General features: G+C 43.4%; 1 protein-coding gene across 1 annotated transcript; it reads right to left on the reverse strand.

Annotated features, from left to right (window-relative positions):
- Positions 1–14326: 14326 nt before the first annotated feature.
- On the reverse strand, positions 14327–15662 carry LOC125532731. Its single transcript, XM_048696677.1, has 3 exons — positions 15425–15662; positions 14653–14810; positions 14327–14574 (listed from the first exon to the last, which is right to left on the reverse strand). Exons 1-3 carry the CDS (start codon positions 15524–15526, stop codon positions 14355–14357), a joined length of 480 nt encoding a protein of 159 aa, XP_048552634.1. The 5' UTR covers positions 15527–15662; the 3' UTR covers positions 14327–14354.
- Between the last annotated feature and the right edge of the window lie 1757 nt (positions 15663–17419).

Raw genomic sequence — 17419 nt, forward strand, 5'->3', positions numbered from 1 at the left:
CTTAGTTATTTTCATTGCCTTTTATTTTACTTTTCATATTTATCATAAAAATACCAAAAATATTATCTTATCATATCTATCAGATCTCACTCTCGTAAGTGACCGTGTAGGGATTGACAACCCCTTATCGCGTTGGTTGCGAGGATTTATTTGTTTTGTGTAGGTGCGAGGGACTCGCGCGTAGCCTCCTACTGGATTGATACCTTGATTCTCAAAAACTGAGGGAAATACTTATGCTACTTTGCTGCATCACCCTTTCCTATTCAAGGGAAAACCAACGCAGTGCTCAAGAGGTAGCAAGAAGGATTTCTGGCGCCGTTGCCGGGGAGGTTTATGCAAAAGTCAACATACCAAGTACCCATCACAAACCCTTATCTCCCGCATTACATTATTTGTCATTTTCCTATCGTTTTCCTCTCCCCCACTTCACCCTTGCCGTTTTATTTGCCCTCTCTTTTTCTTGCTCGCCTTTCTTCTGCCATGTCTGAATCAAAAAGGGTTGGGGGTTCTCTTCCGAGTTTTAGTACTTTGGACAACCCTTCTATTCTCGCTAAGCTCATAAATAAGGATACTATGGAAAAACCTACCGGAGTTATCAATGAGAATCATAATAATTTTGATGAAGATGATTCCAGAATTTTTCGTTATTTACTTGATGAATCTTTGAAAGATGCTTGGTATAGACTATTAAAGATCATGGCTAGTTGTGTGCCTCAATAACAAATTGAAATTTACTTAAAAAGCTTTTATATTGCCCTTCCTTCTTCTTTTAAGCATGTCTTAGATTCTATATTTGAAGAAGGATTTCTTGAAGGGGACGCCGTAGACACTTATGAGAAGATGAAAACCATATTTGGGCACCCCATGAATGAGAAAGTTGAATCTACATCTCTTTTGCTCTCTTACCAAAACGAATCTATCAAAGAGATGAAGGCTAGCTTAGATACAAATTTCCGTAACATACTTAATATTTCTTCTACCATTAATAGCCATGTGCTTTATCAAAATAGAGAGATTAATTCCATAGATAGCAAGTTTGCTCTTTTCTTCCCTAAAACCAAACATGGCAATACCTAGATCTATCCTTGCTTTTTATGCCTAGCTAGGGGCATTAAACGATAGCGCATGTTGGGAGGCAACCCAATTTTATTTTTATTCCTTGCTTTTTGCTCATGTTTAGTAATAATAATTTATCTAGCCTCTGTTTTGGTTGTGTTTTTGTGTTTAATTAGTGTTTGTACCAAGTAGAACCGTTGGGAAGACTTGGGGAAAGTCTTGTTAATCTTGCTGTAAAAATTAGAAACTTTAGCGCTCATGAGAACTGCTGCCATTTTTATTTGGAAGGTGCTATTTAGTTAATTCTTTTTGCATATGATTAATAGATAAATTCCTCACGTCCAGAAATTTATTTTAGAATTTTTGGGGTTCCAGATCTTGCGTAAGCTACATATTACTACAGACTGTTCTGTTTTTTGACAGATTCTGTTTTTCGTGTGTTGTTTGCTTATTTTGATGAATCTATGGCTAGCAAAATAGTTTATAAACCATAGAGAAGTTGGAATACAGTAGGTTTAACACCAATGTAAATAAAGAATGAGTTAATTATAGTACCTTGAAGTGGTGTTTTGTTTTCTTTCGCTAACGGAGCTGACGAGATTTTCTACTTTAAGTTTTGTGTTGTGAAGTTTTCAAGTTTTGGGTAAGGATTTGATGGATTATGTAACAAGGAGTGGCAAGAGACTAAGCTTGGGGATGCCCATAAAACCCCCAAGATAATCTAAGGACACCAAAAAGCCAAAGCTTGGGTATGCCCCGGAAGGCATCCCCTCTTTCGTCTACTTCCATCGGTAACTTTACTTGGAGCTATATTTTTATTCACCACATGATATGTGTTTTGCTTGGAGCGTCTTGTATGATTTGAGTCTTTGCTTTTTAGTTTACCACAATTATCTTTGCTGTACACACCTTTTGAGAGAGACACACATGATTCGGAAATTGTTAGAATACTCTATGTGCTTCACTTATATCTTTTGAGTTATATAGTTTTTGCTCTAGTGCTTCACTTATATGTTTTAGAGCACGTCGGTGGATTTGTTTTATAGAAACTATTGTTCTCTCATGCTTCACTTAGATTATTTTGAGAGTCCTACAAACAAGGTTGTCAGAATCGCGATTTTGAATCAGATCGGAGCTCCGATGGTAAGATCGCAAATCGTAGAATCTTCACTATCAGGATCGTAGAAACGTAGATTCTATGAACTAAAATCGTAGAATCATAGGGGTTAGTTTGGATCGTAAAGTCATAGAATCATATAACAGAATTGCGATTCTAACAACCTTGCCTACAAAATAGCATGGTAATTTGTTTTAATTATGTTAGGCATTCAAGATTAATAATAAAATTCTCTTATGAGTGTGTTGAATACTAAGATAAGTTTCATACTTGATAATTGTTTTGAGATATGGAGATGGTGATATTAGAGTCATGCTAGTTGAGTAGTTGTGAATTTGAGAAATACTTGTGTTAAAGTTTGTGATTCCGTAGCATGCACGTATGGTGAACCGTTATGTGATGAAGTCGGAGCATGATTTATTTATTGATTGTCTTCCTTATGAGTGGCGGTCGGGGACGGGCGATGGTCTTTTCCTACCAATCTATCCCCCTAGGAGCATGTGCGTAATACTTTGCTTTGATAACTTGTAGATTTTTGCAATAAGTATATGAGTTCTTTATGACTAATGTTGAGTCCATGGATCATACACACTCTCTCCCTTCCACCATTGCTAGCCTCTCTAATACCGCACACCTTTCGCCGGTATCATACACCCACCATATATATACCTTCCTCAAAACAGCCACCATACCTACCTACCATGGCATTTCCATAGCCATTCTGAGATATATTGCCATGCAACTTTCCACCGTTCCGTTTACTATGACACGCTCCATCATTTTCATATTGCTTTGCATGATCATGTAGTTGACATTGTATTTGTGGCAAAGCCACCGTTCATAATTCTTTCATACATGTCACTCTTGATTCATTGCATATGCCGGTACACCGCCGGAGGCATTCACATAGAGTCATATTTTGTTCTAAGTATTGAGTTGTAAGTAAATAAAAGTGTGATGATCATCATTTTTAGAGCATTGTCCCAAGTGAGGAAAGGATGATGGAGACTATGATTCCCCCACAAGTCGGGATGAGACTCCGGGCGAAAAATGGAAAAAATAATAAAAAAAAGAGGCCAAAGGAGCCCAAATAAAAAAAGAGAGGCCATAAAAAAGGCCCAAATAAAAAAATGAGAGAAAAAGAGAGAAGGGACAATGCTACTATCCTTTTACCACACTTGTGCTTCATAGTAGCACCATGATCTTAATAATAGAGAGTCTCTTATGTTATCACTTTCATATACTAGTGGGAATTATTCATTATAGAACTTGGCTTATATATTCCAATGATGGGCTTCCTCAAAATGCCCTAGGTCTTCGTGAGCAAGCGAGTTGGACGCACACCCACTTAGTTCCTTTTGTTGAGCTTTCATATACTTATAGCTCTAGTGCATCCGTTGCATGGCAATCCCTACTTACTCACATTGATATCTATTGATGGGCATCTCCATAGCCCATTGATACGCCTAGTTGATGTGAGACTATCTTCCCTTTTCCGTCTCCTCCACAACCACCATTCTATTCCACCTAAAGTGCTATGTCCATGGCTCACGCTCATGTATTGCGTGAAGATTGAAAAAGTTTGAGAACACCAAAAGTATGAAACAATTGCTTTGTTGTCATCGGGGTTGTGCATGATTTAAATACTTTGTGTGGTGAAGATAGAGCATAGCCAGACTATATGATTTTGTAGGGATAACTTTCTTTGGTCATGTTATTTTGAAGAGACATAATTGCTTAGTTAGTATGCTTGAAGTATTATTATTTCTATGTCAATATTGAAATTTTGTCTTGAGTCTTTCGGATCTGAATATTCATACCACAATTAAGAAGAATTACATTGAAAATATGCCAAGTAGCATTCCACATCAAAATCTGTTTTTATCATTTACCTACTCGAGGACAAGCAGGAATTAAGCTTGGGGATGCTTGATACGTCTCCAACGTATCTATAATTTTTGATTGTTTCATGCCATATTATATTATGTTTTGGACATTATTGGGCTTTATTATACACTTATATATTATTTTTGGGACTAACCTACTAACCGGAGGCCCAGCCCAGAATTGCTGTTTTTTTTGCCTATTTTAGGGTTTCGAAGAAAAGGAATATCAAAAGGAGTCCAAACGGAATGAAACCTTCGGGAACGTGATTTTCAGAATGAACATGATCCAGAGGACTTGGACCCTACGTCAAGAAATAAACTAGGAGGCCACGAGGTAGGGGGCGCGCCTACCCCCCCCCCCCCAGGCGCGCCCTCCACCCTCGTGGGCCCCCTGTTGCTCCACCGACGTACTCCTTCCTCCTATATATACCTACGTACCCCCAAACGATCAAATACGGAGCCAAAACCCTAATTCCACCGCCGTAACTTTCTGTATGCACGAGATCCCATCTTGGGGCCTTTTCCAGAGCTCCACCAGAGGGGGCATCGATCACGGAGGGCTTCTACATCAACACCATAGCCTCTCCGATGAAGTGTGAGTAGTTTACCTCAGACCTTCGGGTCCATAGTTATTAGCTAGATGGCTTCTTCTCTCTTTTGGATCTCAATACAATGTTCTCCCCCTCTCTCGTGGAGATCTATTCGACGTAATCTTCTTTTGCGGTGTGTTTGTTGAGACCGATGAATTGTGGGTTTATGATCAAGTTTGTCTATGAACAATATTTGAATCTTCTCTGAATTTTTTATGTATGATTGGTTATCTTTGCAAGTCTCTTCGAATTATCTGTTTGGTTTGGCCTACTAGATTGATCTTTCTGGCAATGGGAGAAGTGCTTAGCTTTGCATTCAATCTTGCGGTGTCCTTTCCCAGTGACAGTAGGGGCAGCAAGGCACGTACTGTATTGTTGCCATCGAGGATAACAAGATGGGGTCTTTAATCATATTGCATGAATTTATCCCTCTACATCATGTCATCTTGCTTAAAGCGTTACTCTGTTCTTATGAACTTAATACTCTAGATGCATGCCGGATAGCGGTCGATGTGTGGAGTAATAGTAGTAGATGCAGGCAGGAGTCGGTCTACTTGTCTCGGACGTGATGCCTATATACATGATCATACCTAGATATTCTCATAACTATGCTCAATTCTGTCAATTGCTCAACAGTAATTTGTTCACCCACCGTAAAATACTTATGCTCTTGAGAGAAGCCACTAGTGAAACCTATGGCCCCTGGGTCTATCTTCCATCATATTAATCTTCCAACACTTAGTTATTTTCATTGCCTTTTATTTTACTTTGCATCTTTATCATAAAAATACCAAAAATATTATCTTATCATATCTATCAGATCTCACTCTCGTAAGTGACCGTGTAGGGATTGACAACCCCTTATCGCGTTGGTTGCGAGGATTTATTTGTTTTGTGTAGGTGCGAGGGACTCGCGCGTAGCCTCCTATTGGATTGATACCTTGGTTCTCAAAAACCGAGGGAAATACTTACGCTACTTTGCTACATCACCCTTTCCTATTCAAGGGAAAACCAACGCAGTGCTCAAGAGGTAGCAGTGAACCGTCTTGTTAAAATGCTTCACCTCACCTCCTCCTTGGCCACCTTCTTAGGGTGCTTTGCCTCCTCTCTTCCTCCTCTCCGGCCACTCCACAAGCTAATACTGAAAAAAAATTAATGACAAGGAAGAAAGGCAGAACAATGAGATACACAAGCTTCACCAAAATTCCACTAATGCCTACATACGCAGTACATTTCAGAAGTCCAACTATGTCTACATAGGCAGTACAACCATGTATGACCAGAAGTAAGATGATTTCAAAATGTTGGAAATTTACAAAGCAGAAGTTCAACCATGTACACCAAGGCAGTAATCAAACATGTATACCAACAAGTTATGCTAATTTCTTCATGTATAGATCCAGAAGTCCAACTATGTACACAAAGGAAGTAATACCATAAAAGCAAAGCAGATCGGCTAATTTATTCGTCTATATGAAGCAAAAGGTCAGCTATGTACGCAAAGGCGGTGCTAAAAACAAAAAACTACAACAATAGCGACAAATGCTCTAAAAAGAGGTAAACATTAGACATTCATACCTAATTAGCGGCAGCAGCATCATCGTCGTAGTCCTTGTCATCAGCGTTGAAATCAGCATCATCCTTGTCCTCTGGATTAACACGAGAACGCTTCTTCTCACCCTTGTTGACCTTTGCAGGTGCAACCTTGCGCTTGACGCCGCATTTCTTCCCCTTACCAGATGCACCAGCACCAAGCAGAGTAGGGGTAGGCGCGGCAGTGGCAAGCACACAAGGACTACATGTGGCGTACCACCGAGGCCTAGCCCTTCATCTTCACCAAGTTCTGCATGCCTTGAAACACGTGGGCTCCTCCGAGGAGTAACTCCACCAACTACATGCTTCCTCACAGTGGTCTTCTTCATTTTCTTCTTAACAGGGACAACCGTGCCACGCGGCACGTCTTCCCCAACCGTGAGCTCAGCCGCATGAACAGATCCAGGAACATCAGAACCTTTCTGAAGGCGGGCCGCCCTCTCCTTGTCAAGATCTTCTTGCTTCTTCCTCTTATGTTGGTCCTCCACAAGAAGCTGAAGAGGCACATCCTCAGGTTGCGTGACAGGTTCAGTTCCATCAACAGGCTGCGACTACGTCTCTGACATCTGAAGAGAGCACAAAGGATCCAGAACGGAATCACAACCTTCGATTGACGAAGCCCCCTGCTTAGCAGCAGCGGGGTTTTCTGACAAACCCAACTCAGATAGAACATCGTTGATGGTGTTCACAGCTTCCTCCTCTATGGACACATCTACAAAGAACACAAAAAAAAGTCAGGAACAAAAACAAAAAACAACCGACGGGAACAAGTTAAAAAAACATGGCTCGAGAATTTAAAATGAAAATAAAAGGGGTTTCACATACTAGGTGAAGCAAGAGCTGCAGAAGCAAGATCCTCGAGGCTTGAAAAATTCTCAAGGCTCGAAGCAACCTCAGCAACCACAGTCAAAGGAATAATGGGTGATTTAGCCGCATCAGATATTGGAGCATCAGTATTAACTTCTGAAGCTCCATCTTGATTGCAGGCATTTTTTCAGAACTATTCAACTCATCACCAACTACAAAAAATGCAAGTAAAAAGGCAGCCGAGTTCTAATCCGCAATCCTACACCAAAGGGACTTCTACTTTTACATCAATGTACAATACCCAGAAGTTCAACAATACCTAACAAAGCAGTAAACACAACAAACAATCTAAAATTTACATCCTAAATATAAAAACAATCTACACCAGAGGGGCTACTACATATAAGATGAATGTCGAGAAGTTCAACAATATATAACAAAGCAGTAAAACAAAATGTGCATAACAGAAGTTCAACCAAATTTCATTATAAACAAACATTAATTAAAACCAGAAGTTCAACCATGTGGCCCAAGCAAGTAGCACATAAAAAAGATGTATCATGACCACAAATAGTATTTCACAGGCAAACTAAATATCAATACCATGAACATGATAACAAAAAAACAAAGATATACACTATGAATATGGAACATTTGGGAAGTCCAACAAACACTTGGTAACATAGTTTCACCTGTAAATCATCAACTAAAAAGTAAGCAACACTCTACTAACTCAAACTAAGGGTAAAATGCATACACATAACCTTTGTTAGAAGTTCACACTATTAAGAATGGCAGTCCAACAAGAAAACTAAGTGAAGATATGGGCAGACATATATAAGAATACTGCTATTTAAAATACAAGATCCAACTACATTAAGATACCTAGAGAAGGTTTTAAAGCCATGACAACACAACCGCCTTGATGAATGCAACTCCAAACACTAGAACAACCTACTAAAAATAGGGGATTGATTGCATGTAGTTAGCAGGTATAAAACCATACAACAAAATACAAAAAGAAACTGAATCAAACCCTAGGATGAAACAACTAGAACATACCAACAAGTATGAAAAGATGAATAGTAGCACATATAGGCAAGCACAACAAAAAATGTATCCATAAACTAACTAGAATGTCATAGACATAATCTAGACTTTGAAATCCACAGCACTAATGCAATTAGATACATCAGATCCAGCATCAACCATCACACCACACCCTGTCTTACATGCATCTGACTGCTAAAATCAACAAAGGGAAAATGAAATCCACACAAGTTTGAAGGGAGAAAATAGCACATACAAGCATCTCACCACAGGGGAATGCAATCCAACCACCACACGTACAAGAACCCTACCTAATCTCCCACCAAACCATCAGAAGAAGGGGGTGGGAGGCGGACGTGAGAGCACACAGAAGAAACACGCATGCCTCGACAGATCTAGCGAAACTAAAAGCAAGCATTAGGGGACGACAGCATTTGTACCTCTCCAAACGACCCCCGCTCGCACGAATCCGCGGCGGTTCTTCCACTCCCCACGACGCCACGCACACCTTGGAACCGCGCAGGCAGTTGCGACCCTCGCTTCAGAGCAGAACAGAGCGGGCTGGGCAAGGGAGAGCAGGGCGTGGGGGATAAATAGGAGCGGGGGCGTGCACCGGTTACTCCACTCACGAGGGCAGGGGACAGGGGTGGAGAAATCGCGGGGAGTTGGAGGGGACGAAGGAAGCGGAGCGATGGAGAGGGGGAGAGAGCGAGCGACAGGTGGAGAGGGGTTTTCTGACAGGTGGTGGCGAGGGAGATGGGCACTTAATGCCTCTCTGTCGTGGGTGTTGCGGCGCCGGTAAAATTACAGTTTTACCCCCACAACAGCTAAAAAAGTAAATACATGTATAGATAAATGAATGCACCATTTGAATGCATCTATTATAATGAGATAAGATCACACAACAACACTGCTGATATCCTTAAAACCAAAAATTGATGGCAAATACACTACCAAGGGAAGAAAAAAATACATACACAAATATGTACCTAAAAAACAAGAGAAATAAGTTCAAAAAATAAAGAACAGAAGTCCAAGTAATCTAATCAAAGAAGTAAAGGCATATGAATAAATAAACACTAAGAAACAAAAAGAAGAAGTTCAAGTACAAAAACAGATGAAGTTCGTATCTAAATAAAATACACAACATAAAAACAATATAGATAGTGGGATCACGGATGTGATGGGCTCGCCTCCGCATGCGATGACGCGGCACGCCGCGTCGTCGCCTGCTCCAGCTCGTTCCTGTCTCGGCCTCGCAGGGGGAGGGGAGGGGGGTCCCGACCCCCCCTCCCCCCTGCTCGGCCTCGCGCTACCGCATTGTTGCGCGCTAGGTTTTGACAGGACGCAATGCGGTTATTCTGTTTCCACCCCCACCGCACGCACCCAGAGCCACACCCCTAAGATAGATAGTGGGGTCACGGATGTGACGAACTCGCCTCCACATGCGACGACGCGGCACGCCGCATCGTCGCTTGCTCCGGCTCGTTCCTATCTCAGCCTCGCAGTGGGAGGGGAGGGGGGTCCAAACCCCCCCCTGCTCGTCCTCGCGCTACCACATTGCTGCGCGCTAGGTTTTGACAGGATGCAATGTGGTTATTCTGTTTCCACCCCACCGCACGCACCCCAGAGCCACACCCCTAAGATAGGTAGTGGGGTCATGGATGTGACGGACTCGCCTCCGCATGCGACGACTCGGAACGCCGCGTCGTCGCCTGCTCTGGCTCATTCTTGTCTCGGCCTCGCAGGGGGAGGGGAGGGAGAGTCCCTCCCCCTCCCCCTTGCTCGGCCTCGCGCTACCGCATTTTTCAATAGGCGCAATGCCGATTTCAATGTCTACAAATATTTAAATCCAAAAATAACAAACAAAATTATAAATAAGAAGTTCAAATTGTGAAGATATAGAAGTTCGCGGTTTTGTAAAACCTCAAATTAACATGTTAAAAATGATTATCATACAGAAGTTCAAGATAGTTATTCAGTGAAGACCAACAACTATTATAAGTACAAAAACATAATAGGAAAAATAAAAAATATACGCATATCCGTTGGCCAATTCCATGGTTGCTCATGGGACTATGTCAAAAAATCCAAACCAATGCAAAGAATGAAAAATAACATAAAAAGGAAAGAAATACAGAGGACTTGCTGCATTACCTTGCAAAGAAGGAAAAGCAAAAGTTCACGTATGAACAACATAAAAGTCCAGGTTGTACAACAACCCTTAGATGATCTAGAAAAAGTGCACGCATACTTGGGCAAATCCCATGATTGCTCACGAGACAAAACTCTAAAAAGAACGTCTGAAGAATTAAAATTACAAAAAAAACAAGCAAAGAAAATATAGAGCACCATGCACCCTCGCCTTGCAAATGTGGAATGCAATGTGGAAAACCAGAAGTTCAACCATTAATAAAAAAGAAGTCCAGCTTCTACTGAAGATAGTGGATGATCAAAAAACTATCCCAAAAACATAGATTAAAGGAAAAAAGAGGATGCATGTGCCTATGGTCCAGCTCCACAGTTACACACATGACGACAGTCAACAACATAAAAACATACTTGATTTTTTGTACAACAACAGCAACAGACTAGATCGTATTGCCTCATCTCCTAAAAGCATGCGTAAAGAGCATAGAAGTTCAACTACAAATGTTATAGCAGTCCAGCTTGTACAACAGAACGTAAAATGTTTGAAAAAAACAACCCCAATCAAATTTGGTTCCCAGATTTAATCATTTGGGTCAATTCCAACACGTCAACAGCCCATTTTGAACGTCATCATACTCCAAATAAAACATCAAAAAATGATCCACCATCAAGTTGTCCGCTCGAACAACGAACCACGGCGGGAGGCAGAAGGTCCAATCCGCATTTTCAGAATGAATGAGCCAGCCAAATCAAATTAACAACACGGGAAGGATTCAACCGCCAGTTCAAATGTCATCATGCTCCAAATAAACAAGAAAATGATTCTCATCATATTGTCCCACGAACAGAAAAAAACGGCGGGAGGCAGAAGATCCAATCGTCGGATTTTGATTTGTATGAGCCCGCTTAATCAAATTAAAAACATGGGCAGGATTTAGTCTCACTAATGCACGCAAATCCGCCGCCAATTTCAATAGAAAAACTACAAATCTACAACAACGGCCGAAACCACTCCCGCGGACGAAGAATAGAGGCGGCGGAACACCAAATCGAATTCGTTCGAAAATAACAACAAAACATACAGTAAACTCGTACCTAAACCCAATTCTCATCCTGTTAGAGATTCTAGAACATCAAGTACATGCAACAAACTTGTAATAGACCCATGTTCATCACCGCCCGAGAGCAAATCCGCTAACGAGCTAGATTCCAAATCAAAACAAGAATTTAGATTCTAAAAAATGTGTACACATTACACTTACATCACAAACAACACGAATGATCAGAAAAAATCACGTAGAAGGCACGGTTGCGAAGATAGCCCGAAGGTCGGGTTCATACAGAGGGAAGTTCAAGCGTGTTACTCAGGCAGTTCAAGTTGTGATCAGAATATTATTCTAACCCCGTGATCGGAATAGTGTTTATATATATATATACGGTCTATTCTGTTAATATAAGCATAATAGTTATTCTGCTAACACTTTCGCACTACACGCTCAACGTGAGGGCACTGCACTTTCAATAGCAAAGGTACTGCAATACAGAGACTAATGAACTTCGTGTCAAAAAACTGCAGGCGTTGTTCTTTCGATATAGTTTTCGTTGTAGTTTTTTTAACCGTTTATCGAAACGACGCATGTAACTTCGCCATGTTGAACACTTTTCGAGATTCTTCATAGTTTAAGAGTAGCTTCGAAAATTGTGCGGCTCACGACGAATGTCAGCGAGCGTTTTTCGCGTTTTCTTATAAAGCACTCGTCGGAATGAAGCAAATGATATACTGTTGGAAAGATATCATTGAGGCGCATCTTTTTCATATCTATTATTTTCTCTAATTCGTTACAGTTTAAGAGCAGTTTCAAATTTACTAAATCGTGGAATTGTGTTTTCCAATATTTTTTTTGAATTTTTTGGTACTGTTTTTGCTCTAGTTTTTCAACCATTTGTCGAGACGAGGCATGTGATACGCCGTTGGAAAGCTACGGATGAAGCGCAACTTTCATGTGTTCAAATGTTTTTGAGATTCCTTACGGTTTGAAGTTAATTTTGAAAATCGTACGGCTAACGATGAGTAGCAGCGGCCGTTTTACATGAAATTTATACAAAGCGCTGATCGGAATGATTCAAATTATACGCTGTTGGAAAGATATCGACAAGGCGCAACTTTTTCATGTAGAACACGCTCTCTAATTCTTTACGGTTTAAGAGCAATTTTGAATTTAGCGAAATGCGGGCACTTTGTTTTTTGCGACACCAAAATCGACGAGTGAATCACATCAGATAGAAAACCGCACTGCTTCGGATAGAAAACCGCACTGCAACTGCCAGGCAAGAGGGTTGCATGTTTTTTTGTGGGACGTAATTTTTCTCAAACGAGGTGCAGTGCACTTCACGTCGAGCATTAGTGAACCGCAATACTACAAAAAGTGAACCTCGAGACTACCAAATTTTCCCAAACGAGGTGGAGTGCACTTCAAGTCGAGCGTTGGTGAACCGCAATACTACGAAAAGTGAACCTCCAGACTACCGTAAACGGACCGCGATACTACCGAAAGTGAACCGCGTGAGTTTTTTTTTCAAATTTAATATGTTTTATGTGTGTAGTCATGATGAATGGACCACAATGACTAAGCGAGTGAACTACATGTAATGAGAAGTGAGCTTCTTCCGAGGTGTTTTCATTTCGGATCACCAAGTGAACCACTGTAAGTGCATCTAGTGCCACCCCTAGTTGGTTTTGGAGTATTAACGATAAACTTGGTTGAGGGACTAATGTGTTTGTGAGAGTTGGAGGATAACGCAGGTAGTAGTCCCTTATTGATTCGGTTTACCTACCAGAGATGACCCCTACAAATGTGTGAAGACATTGAAGACAATGGTGGTCTGTGAAGATATTCATTGTGAAGACTATGACATGAGAAGACATTCACATGAAGACTATGAAGTGCGAAGATATAGTTGGTTCGTAGTTTCCTTTTCTTCTTTGTTGAGTCATATGAACCACCGTACTGTTAAGTGGGGTCCAAGTTTACAAAGTCAAAGTGATTGATGTGATGCTCGACCAAATCCTATGTCTTCGAGCGAAGACAATGAGAGCAAATCTTATCCAGAGCTGGATGAGTCAGCTTTACTTATAGCCCAAATCATGCTGCCGCGTGTGTTTGAAATATGACCATTGGACACATGTCATTTCCTTAGTGACCCAGGGTCATTTCGAAGAAATCAGGTCGGTTGCCTCCTGGCTATAAATAGCCCACCCCCTACACCATAAATTGGTGGCTGCTCAGAGTTAGTGCACGGCTTTTGTCATTTGAGAGCAACCCACCTCCGAAGCATTTGAGAGAGATCCTTGCGAGGACAAAGCCCTAAAACACACAGAGCCAAAGAGTGTTAGGCATCACTAAAGTCTTTCTGTTTGCATGACCTAAAGACTTGTTACACTTGAGGATTGTGAATCCTCTAGCCGGTTAGGCATCACGTTCTGAGCATCCAAGAGTCATTGTGGATCGCCAGTAAACGAAGTCTGTGAAGGTTTGGAACTATACCTTGAAGACTTACCAGAGTGATTGGGTGAGGACTGGGTGTCCTTAGCTCAAGGGGAATAAGGTGAAGACGCGGTCTTCTGAGTTAAATCTCAGCCTCCCTAACCAGACGTACAGCTGTCACAGCAACTGGAACTGGTCTACCAAATCCTTGTCTTCACCAAGCAACTGGTTCTATCCTTCGCTTTCCTTTACTCACAGTTTGTCTTCGTGAAGCCATTGCCTGCTTGCATGATCTGAGTGTCTTCACTGCTTGAAGACTGTTTACTGTTTAGCTTCATACTATCTTCCATCCTGATCCATAGTACCTAGCTGCTGATAGTCTTCGTACTTTCACTTCATTGCTTACTTGACTATGGCTTGTCTAGTGCAGTCTACCTTCGGCTGCATATAAATAGGTTCATTTTTACTGGTTGTCTTCAAAGCCCTCGTGTTTTGAAGACTTTCATAAAAATCGCCTATTCACCCCCCCTCTACTCGATAACTAGCACTTTCAACCACGAAGGAGTTTTATGGCAAACTTCGTGAGCAAAGTGAGCTTCAAAACATACATATCCATTCATTATTTTGACACAGCCACACTCACATCTTTAATCCTTTTTTCACACATAGTGACCAACAAAGCTATACACAATGAACTCCATCTTATGAAAAAATAGAGTGTGAGCCGCACGGGGCACCTAGCCGAACTTGACCAGACCATGTCCAGTGGCAAACCACGTTTTTTTGGCAAACCCAGGATGCAATCCCAACATCTCCAGAGTGTACTGCATGTGCGCTCACTGCCGGAGTGACAAACCTTAGCAAACTTCAAAGATGTTTATACAAAACCTGCATAAGAGGGGGGAAATTGGGCTCACCGAAGCGCACTGCTACGTGATGGGCACGATGGAGAGGACCCAGAGGAGTCGTCGGAGTTGCCCTGAACCGCTGAACCATTGCACGCACGCGTCTGAGTTGCACGTCCATGGTTGTCGAGCTGCAAGTCCACGCCCAAGACTGAACAGTGGCAGCCGACCTGCATTGGGACAACAATTGAGCTGCACTCAGCCGATGCTCGAGCACCCAAGCGAGGTGGGAGCAGCTGCTGCGCGTCACGGCTAGGGGAAGGTCGACGCCCATGGCGCTTGCGAGAATTATGGCCTCGCGTTGGCTGGTGTCAATGGGGGCGGATCCGCTGCCGGTGGTGGCCAGATCCCATACCTCGGGTGGCCTCTTCGGTCTAGAGAGATGGGGAGGAAGAGTCTTGCTGGGAGGCGCCATGGCAGTTGGAGGAGCTCCGGCGGCAGAGATCTAGGGGTTCCATCGATCGGTGGAGGATTGTGCAGAGAGGGAAGGGGAGGGCGAGGAGCAGGGGGCAGAAGAAGGCGAAATTACCCGGAGCTGGTCGCCCAAGAGCCCTTGTCGACGCGGTGGTCGAAGATGCGGGAGGTGGGGCTGCGTCATGGGCTCCTTGGATCCGGGAGGAAGAAGGTGGGGAGGAAGGAGCTCGGCTGGACGTGCGTGAGTCCATGTGGTGGGGATCCGCCTGCCGGCGCGTGGTGATAGAGCTCGTCGGATCCGCCACGAGATAGATGAGGAGGTTGGTTAGTTCATGGGATCCGCCGCGGGAGAGACCAGGAGAAGGCTTGCCTCATCAGATCCGCCGCGAGCAGCAGGGGACGGGGGCCGCTGGCGCATGCCTCCTGAACGGCCTCCCAGCCAGAGAGGGAGAGGTCCCGGCGATGCCGTCATGGTGGAAGGCGGCGGGGCGGGGGCGGGGCGGGGCAGCGCGTCGAAGGTAGGTGCTGGGCCGGCTTGGGCTGGCAAGTCCTTGCTGCCCGGCCGGCGGCGGTGCAGGGGCGCGGTGGTGCGGTGGTAGGTGGGGGGATTGGGGGGAGGGGCGGAGGGGGTAGTTACGACAGAAGAAGGTGGGGGTGGGGCAAATTTGACAATTTTGACCTTGGGACGAAATCAATTCACGGGATGAACTGTCCGTGAAACTATTTCACAGCACTGACCCTTTTGTGTAGCGCCCGCCACGCAGGCGCACACCCTACGGTGCAACGCACAGCTCTGGGGCGTTGCACGCCTGTCCACCGTGGCAGCCTTTGGGCCCGCACCCAGTAGTGCAGCGCCTCCGAGCTAGGCGCCACACATGTAATGTGCAGCGCCCGGCCCGTAGGCGCTGCACTGTGACTTACATGCCAGCCGCCCCTCCCCCTCCCCCCACCCCACCCATTCGTTCCAGCAGTTACAGAACAGGCGCGCCGGCGGCTTCCTCCTCTCCCCCTCTCAATCCCCTCTCCCAAATCCTTCAGATCCGACGATTTGGTCCGTGCATTTCTTCACCAATCCATCCTAGAAGGTACTCTCCTCCGACCCCCTTCTTTCTATCCATAGAAAATATGATATTTTGAAGATTTGGGGAATCCTTGTTTGATTAGATTAGATTTGAATCTTACATGTATTAGAACTTTGCATGTATTACAACCCTTGTTTGTTTGATTTGTGGAACCCTAGTTTAGTTTATGGAAGAGTTATTTGTATGAAGTAGGCATAGTTTATGGAAAAGTTATTTGTATGAAGTAGGCCTAGTTATTTGTGAAATCCTAGTTTATTAGTTTTGTTTGATTTGATATGGTTGGATACATAGATTGGTACGGTTGCATCTAGTAGGCGTACTTTAGTTTATTTGTATTCAAAAGATAATCGTGTTGACAAGAAAGCTTTCTTTCAAAATTGTTAGGATGGTTTGGCTTCTCGATGATCACTGGGACAAACAACATCGGTCGTACGCTATGGCGGTGGAGCAGCGGGTAATAATGATAGTGGCCTGTTTTATGAATTTCGTATTTATTTCAAACACAAATGCCCCATATGTAATGTTATGAATTGTTTGTTTGTAGGCGCTTGCACCTTTGAAGCTTCGTTCTCACGGGGTCACCCTTGGGTGGATGCGCTATGATAAGTGATACACACCGTATGTAAGGGAGACAGGACTTCTCCCTTTCATTCATATGGTCAAACGGTCGACGCCACCCAACAATGCTCCAGCACTCACCGCGCTTACTGATCATTGGCGGCCGGAGACACATAGTTTCCATCTACGGACCGGGGAGATGACAGTGACGCTCCAGGATATTGCTATGATCACCGGTCTTCCTATCGATGGGAATCCTCTATGTATGAGCACCGATTCCGATGGGTGGCGCGCGCAGATGCATGCCCTTATCGGTATGGTTCCTCCGGAGCCTCCGGAACCAGCAGCAGAAAACAAGAAGAAGGAAAGAGTCGCAGCCGGTGCTACTTTCACGTGGATTACTGAGCACTTTGGTACTTGCCCACCGGAAGCTGATGAGGACACGGTCAAGACATATGCTCGTGTCTACATGTGGTATGTGATATCCAGGACTATGTTTGCTGATGGCACAGGCAAGAATGCTCCATGGATGTGGCTGAAGGCGTTGACCGTCTTCGATAGCAATTGGAGTTGGGGTTCGGCAACACTGGCTTACTTGTATAGACAGGTATGAAGTTGTTTCCTTTTCACTTCATTGCTACATTATGAATGCGATCTTGCTCTTAACTGAACCATGTTCTCTTTTATGTGCAGTTGGACGAAGCCTGTTGTAGGTCATCTGGAGG

The sequence above is a fragment of the Triticum urartu genome, chromosome 1, assembly GCF_003073215.2.
Source record: "Triticum urartu cultivar G1812 chromosome 1, Tu2.1, whole genome shotgun sequence".
Lineage (NCBI taxonomy): Eukaryota > Viridiplantae > Streptophyta > Magnoliopsida > Poales > Poaceae > Triticum > Triticum urartu.

What these genes read in the sequence shown, in the direction of transcription:
- LOC125532731 (XM_048696677.1), bottom strand. Translation starts at nt 15,526, where the DNA reads ATGACGGCATCGCCGGGACCTCTCCCTCTCTGGCTGGGAGGCCGTTCA. An exon ending in CTCGCGGCGGATCTGATGAG is followed by an intron (nt 14,811 to 15,424) that starts GCAAGCCTTCTC and finishes GTCCCAATGCAG; the next exon opens with GTCGGCTGCCACTGTTCAGT. An exon ending in TCACGTAGCAGTGCGCTTCG is followed by an intron (nt 14,575 to 14,652) that starts GTGAGCCCAATT and finishes TCACTCCGGCAG; the next exon opens with TGAGCGCACATGCAGTACAC.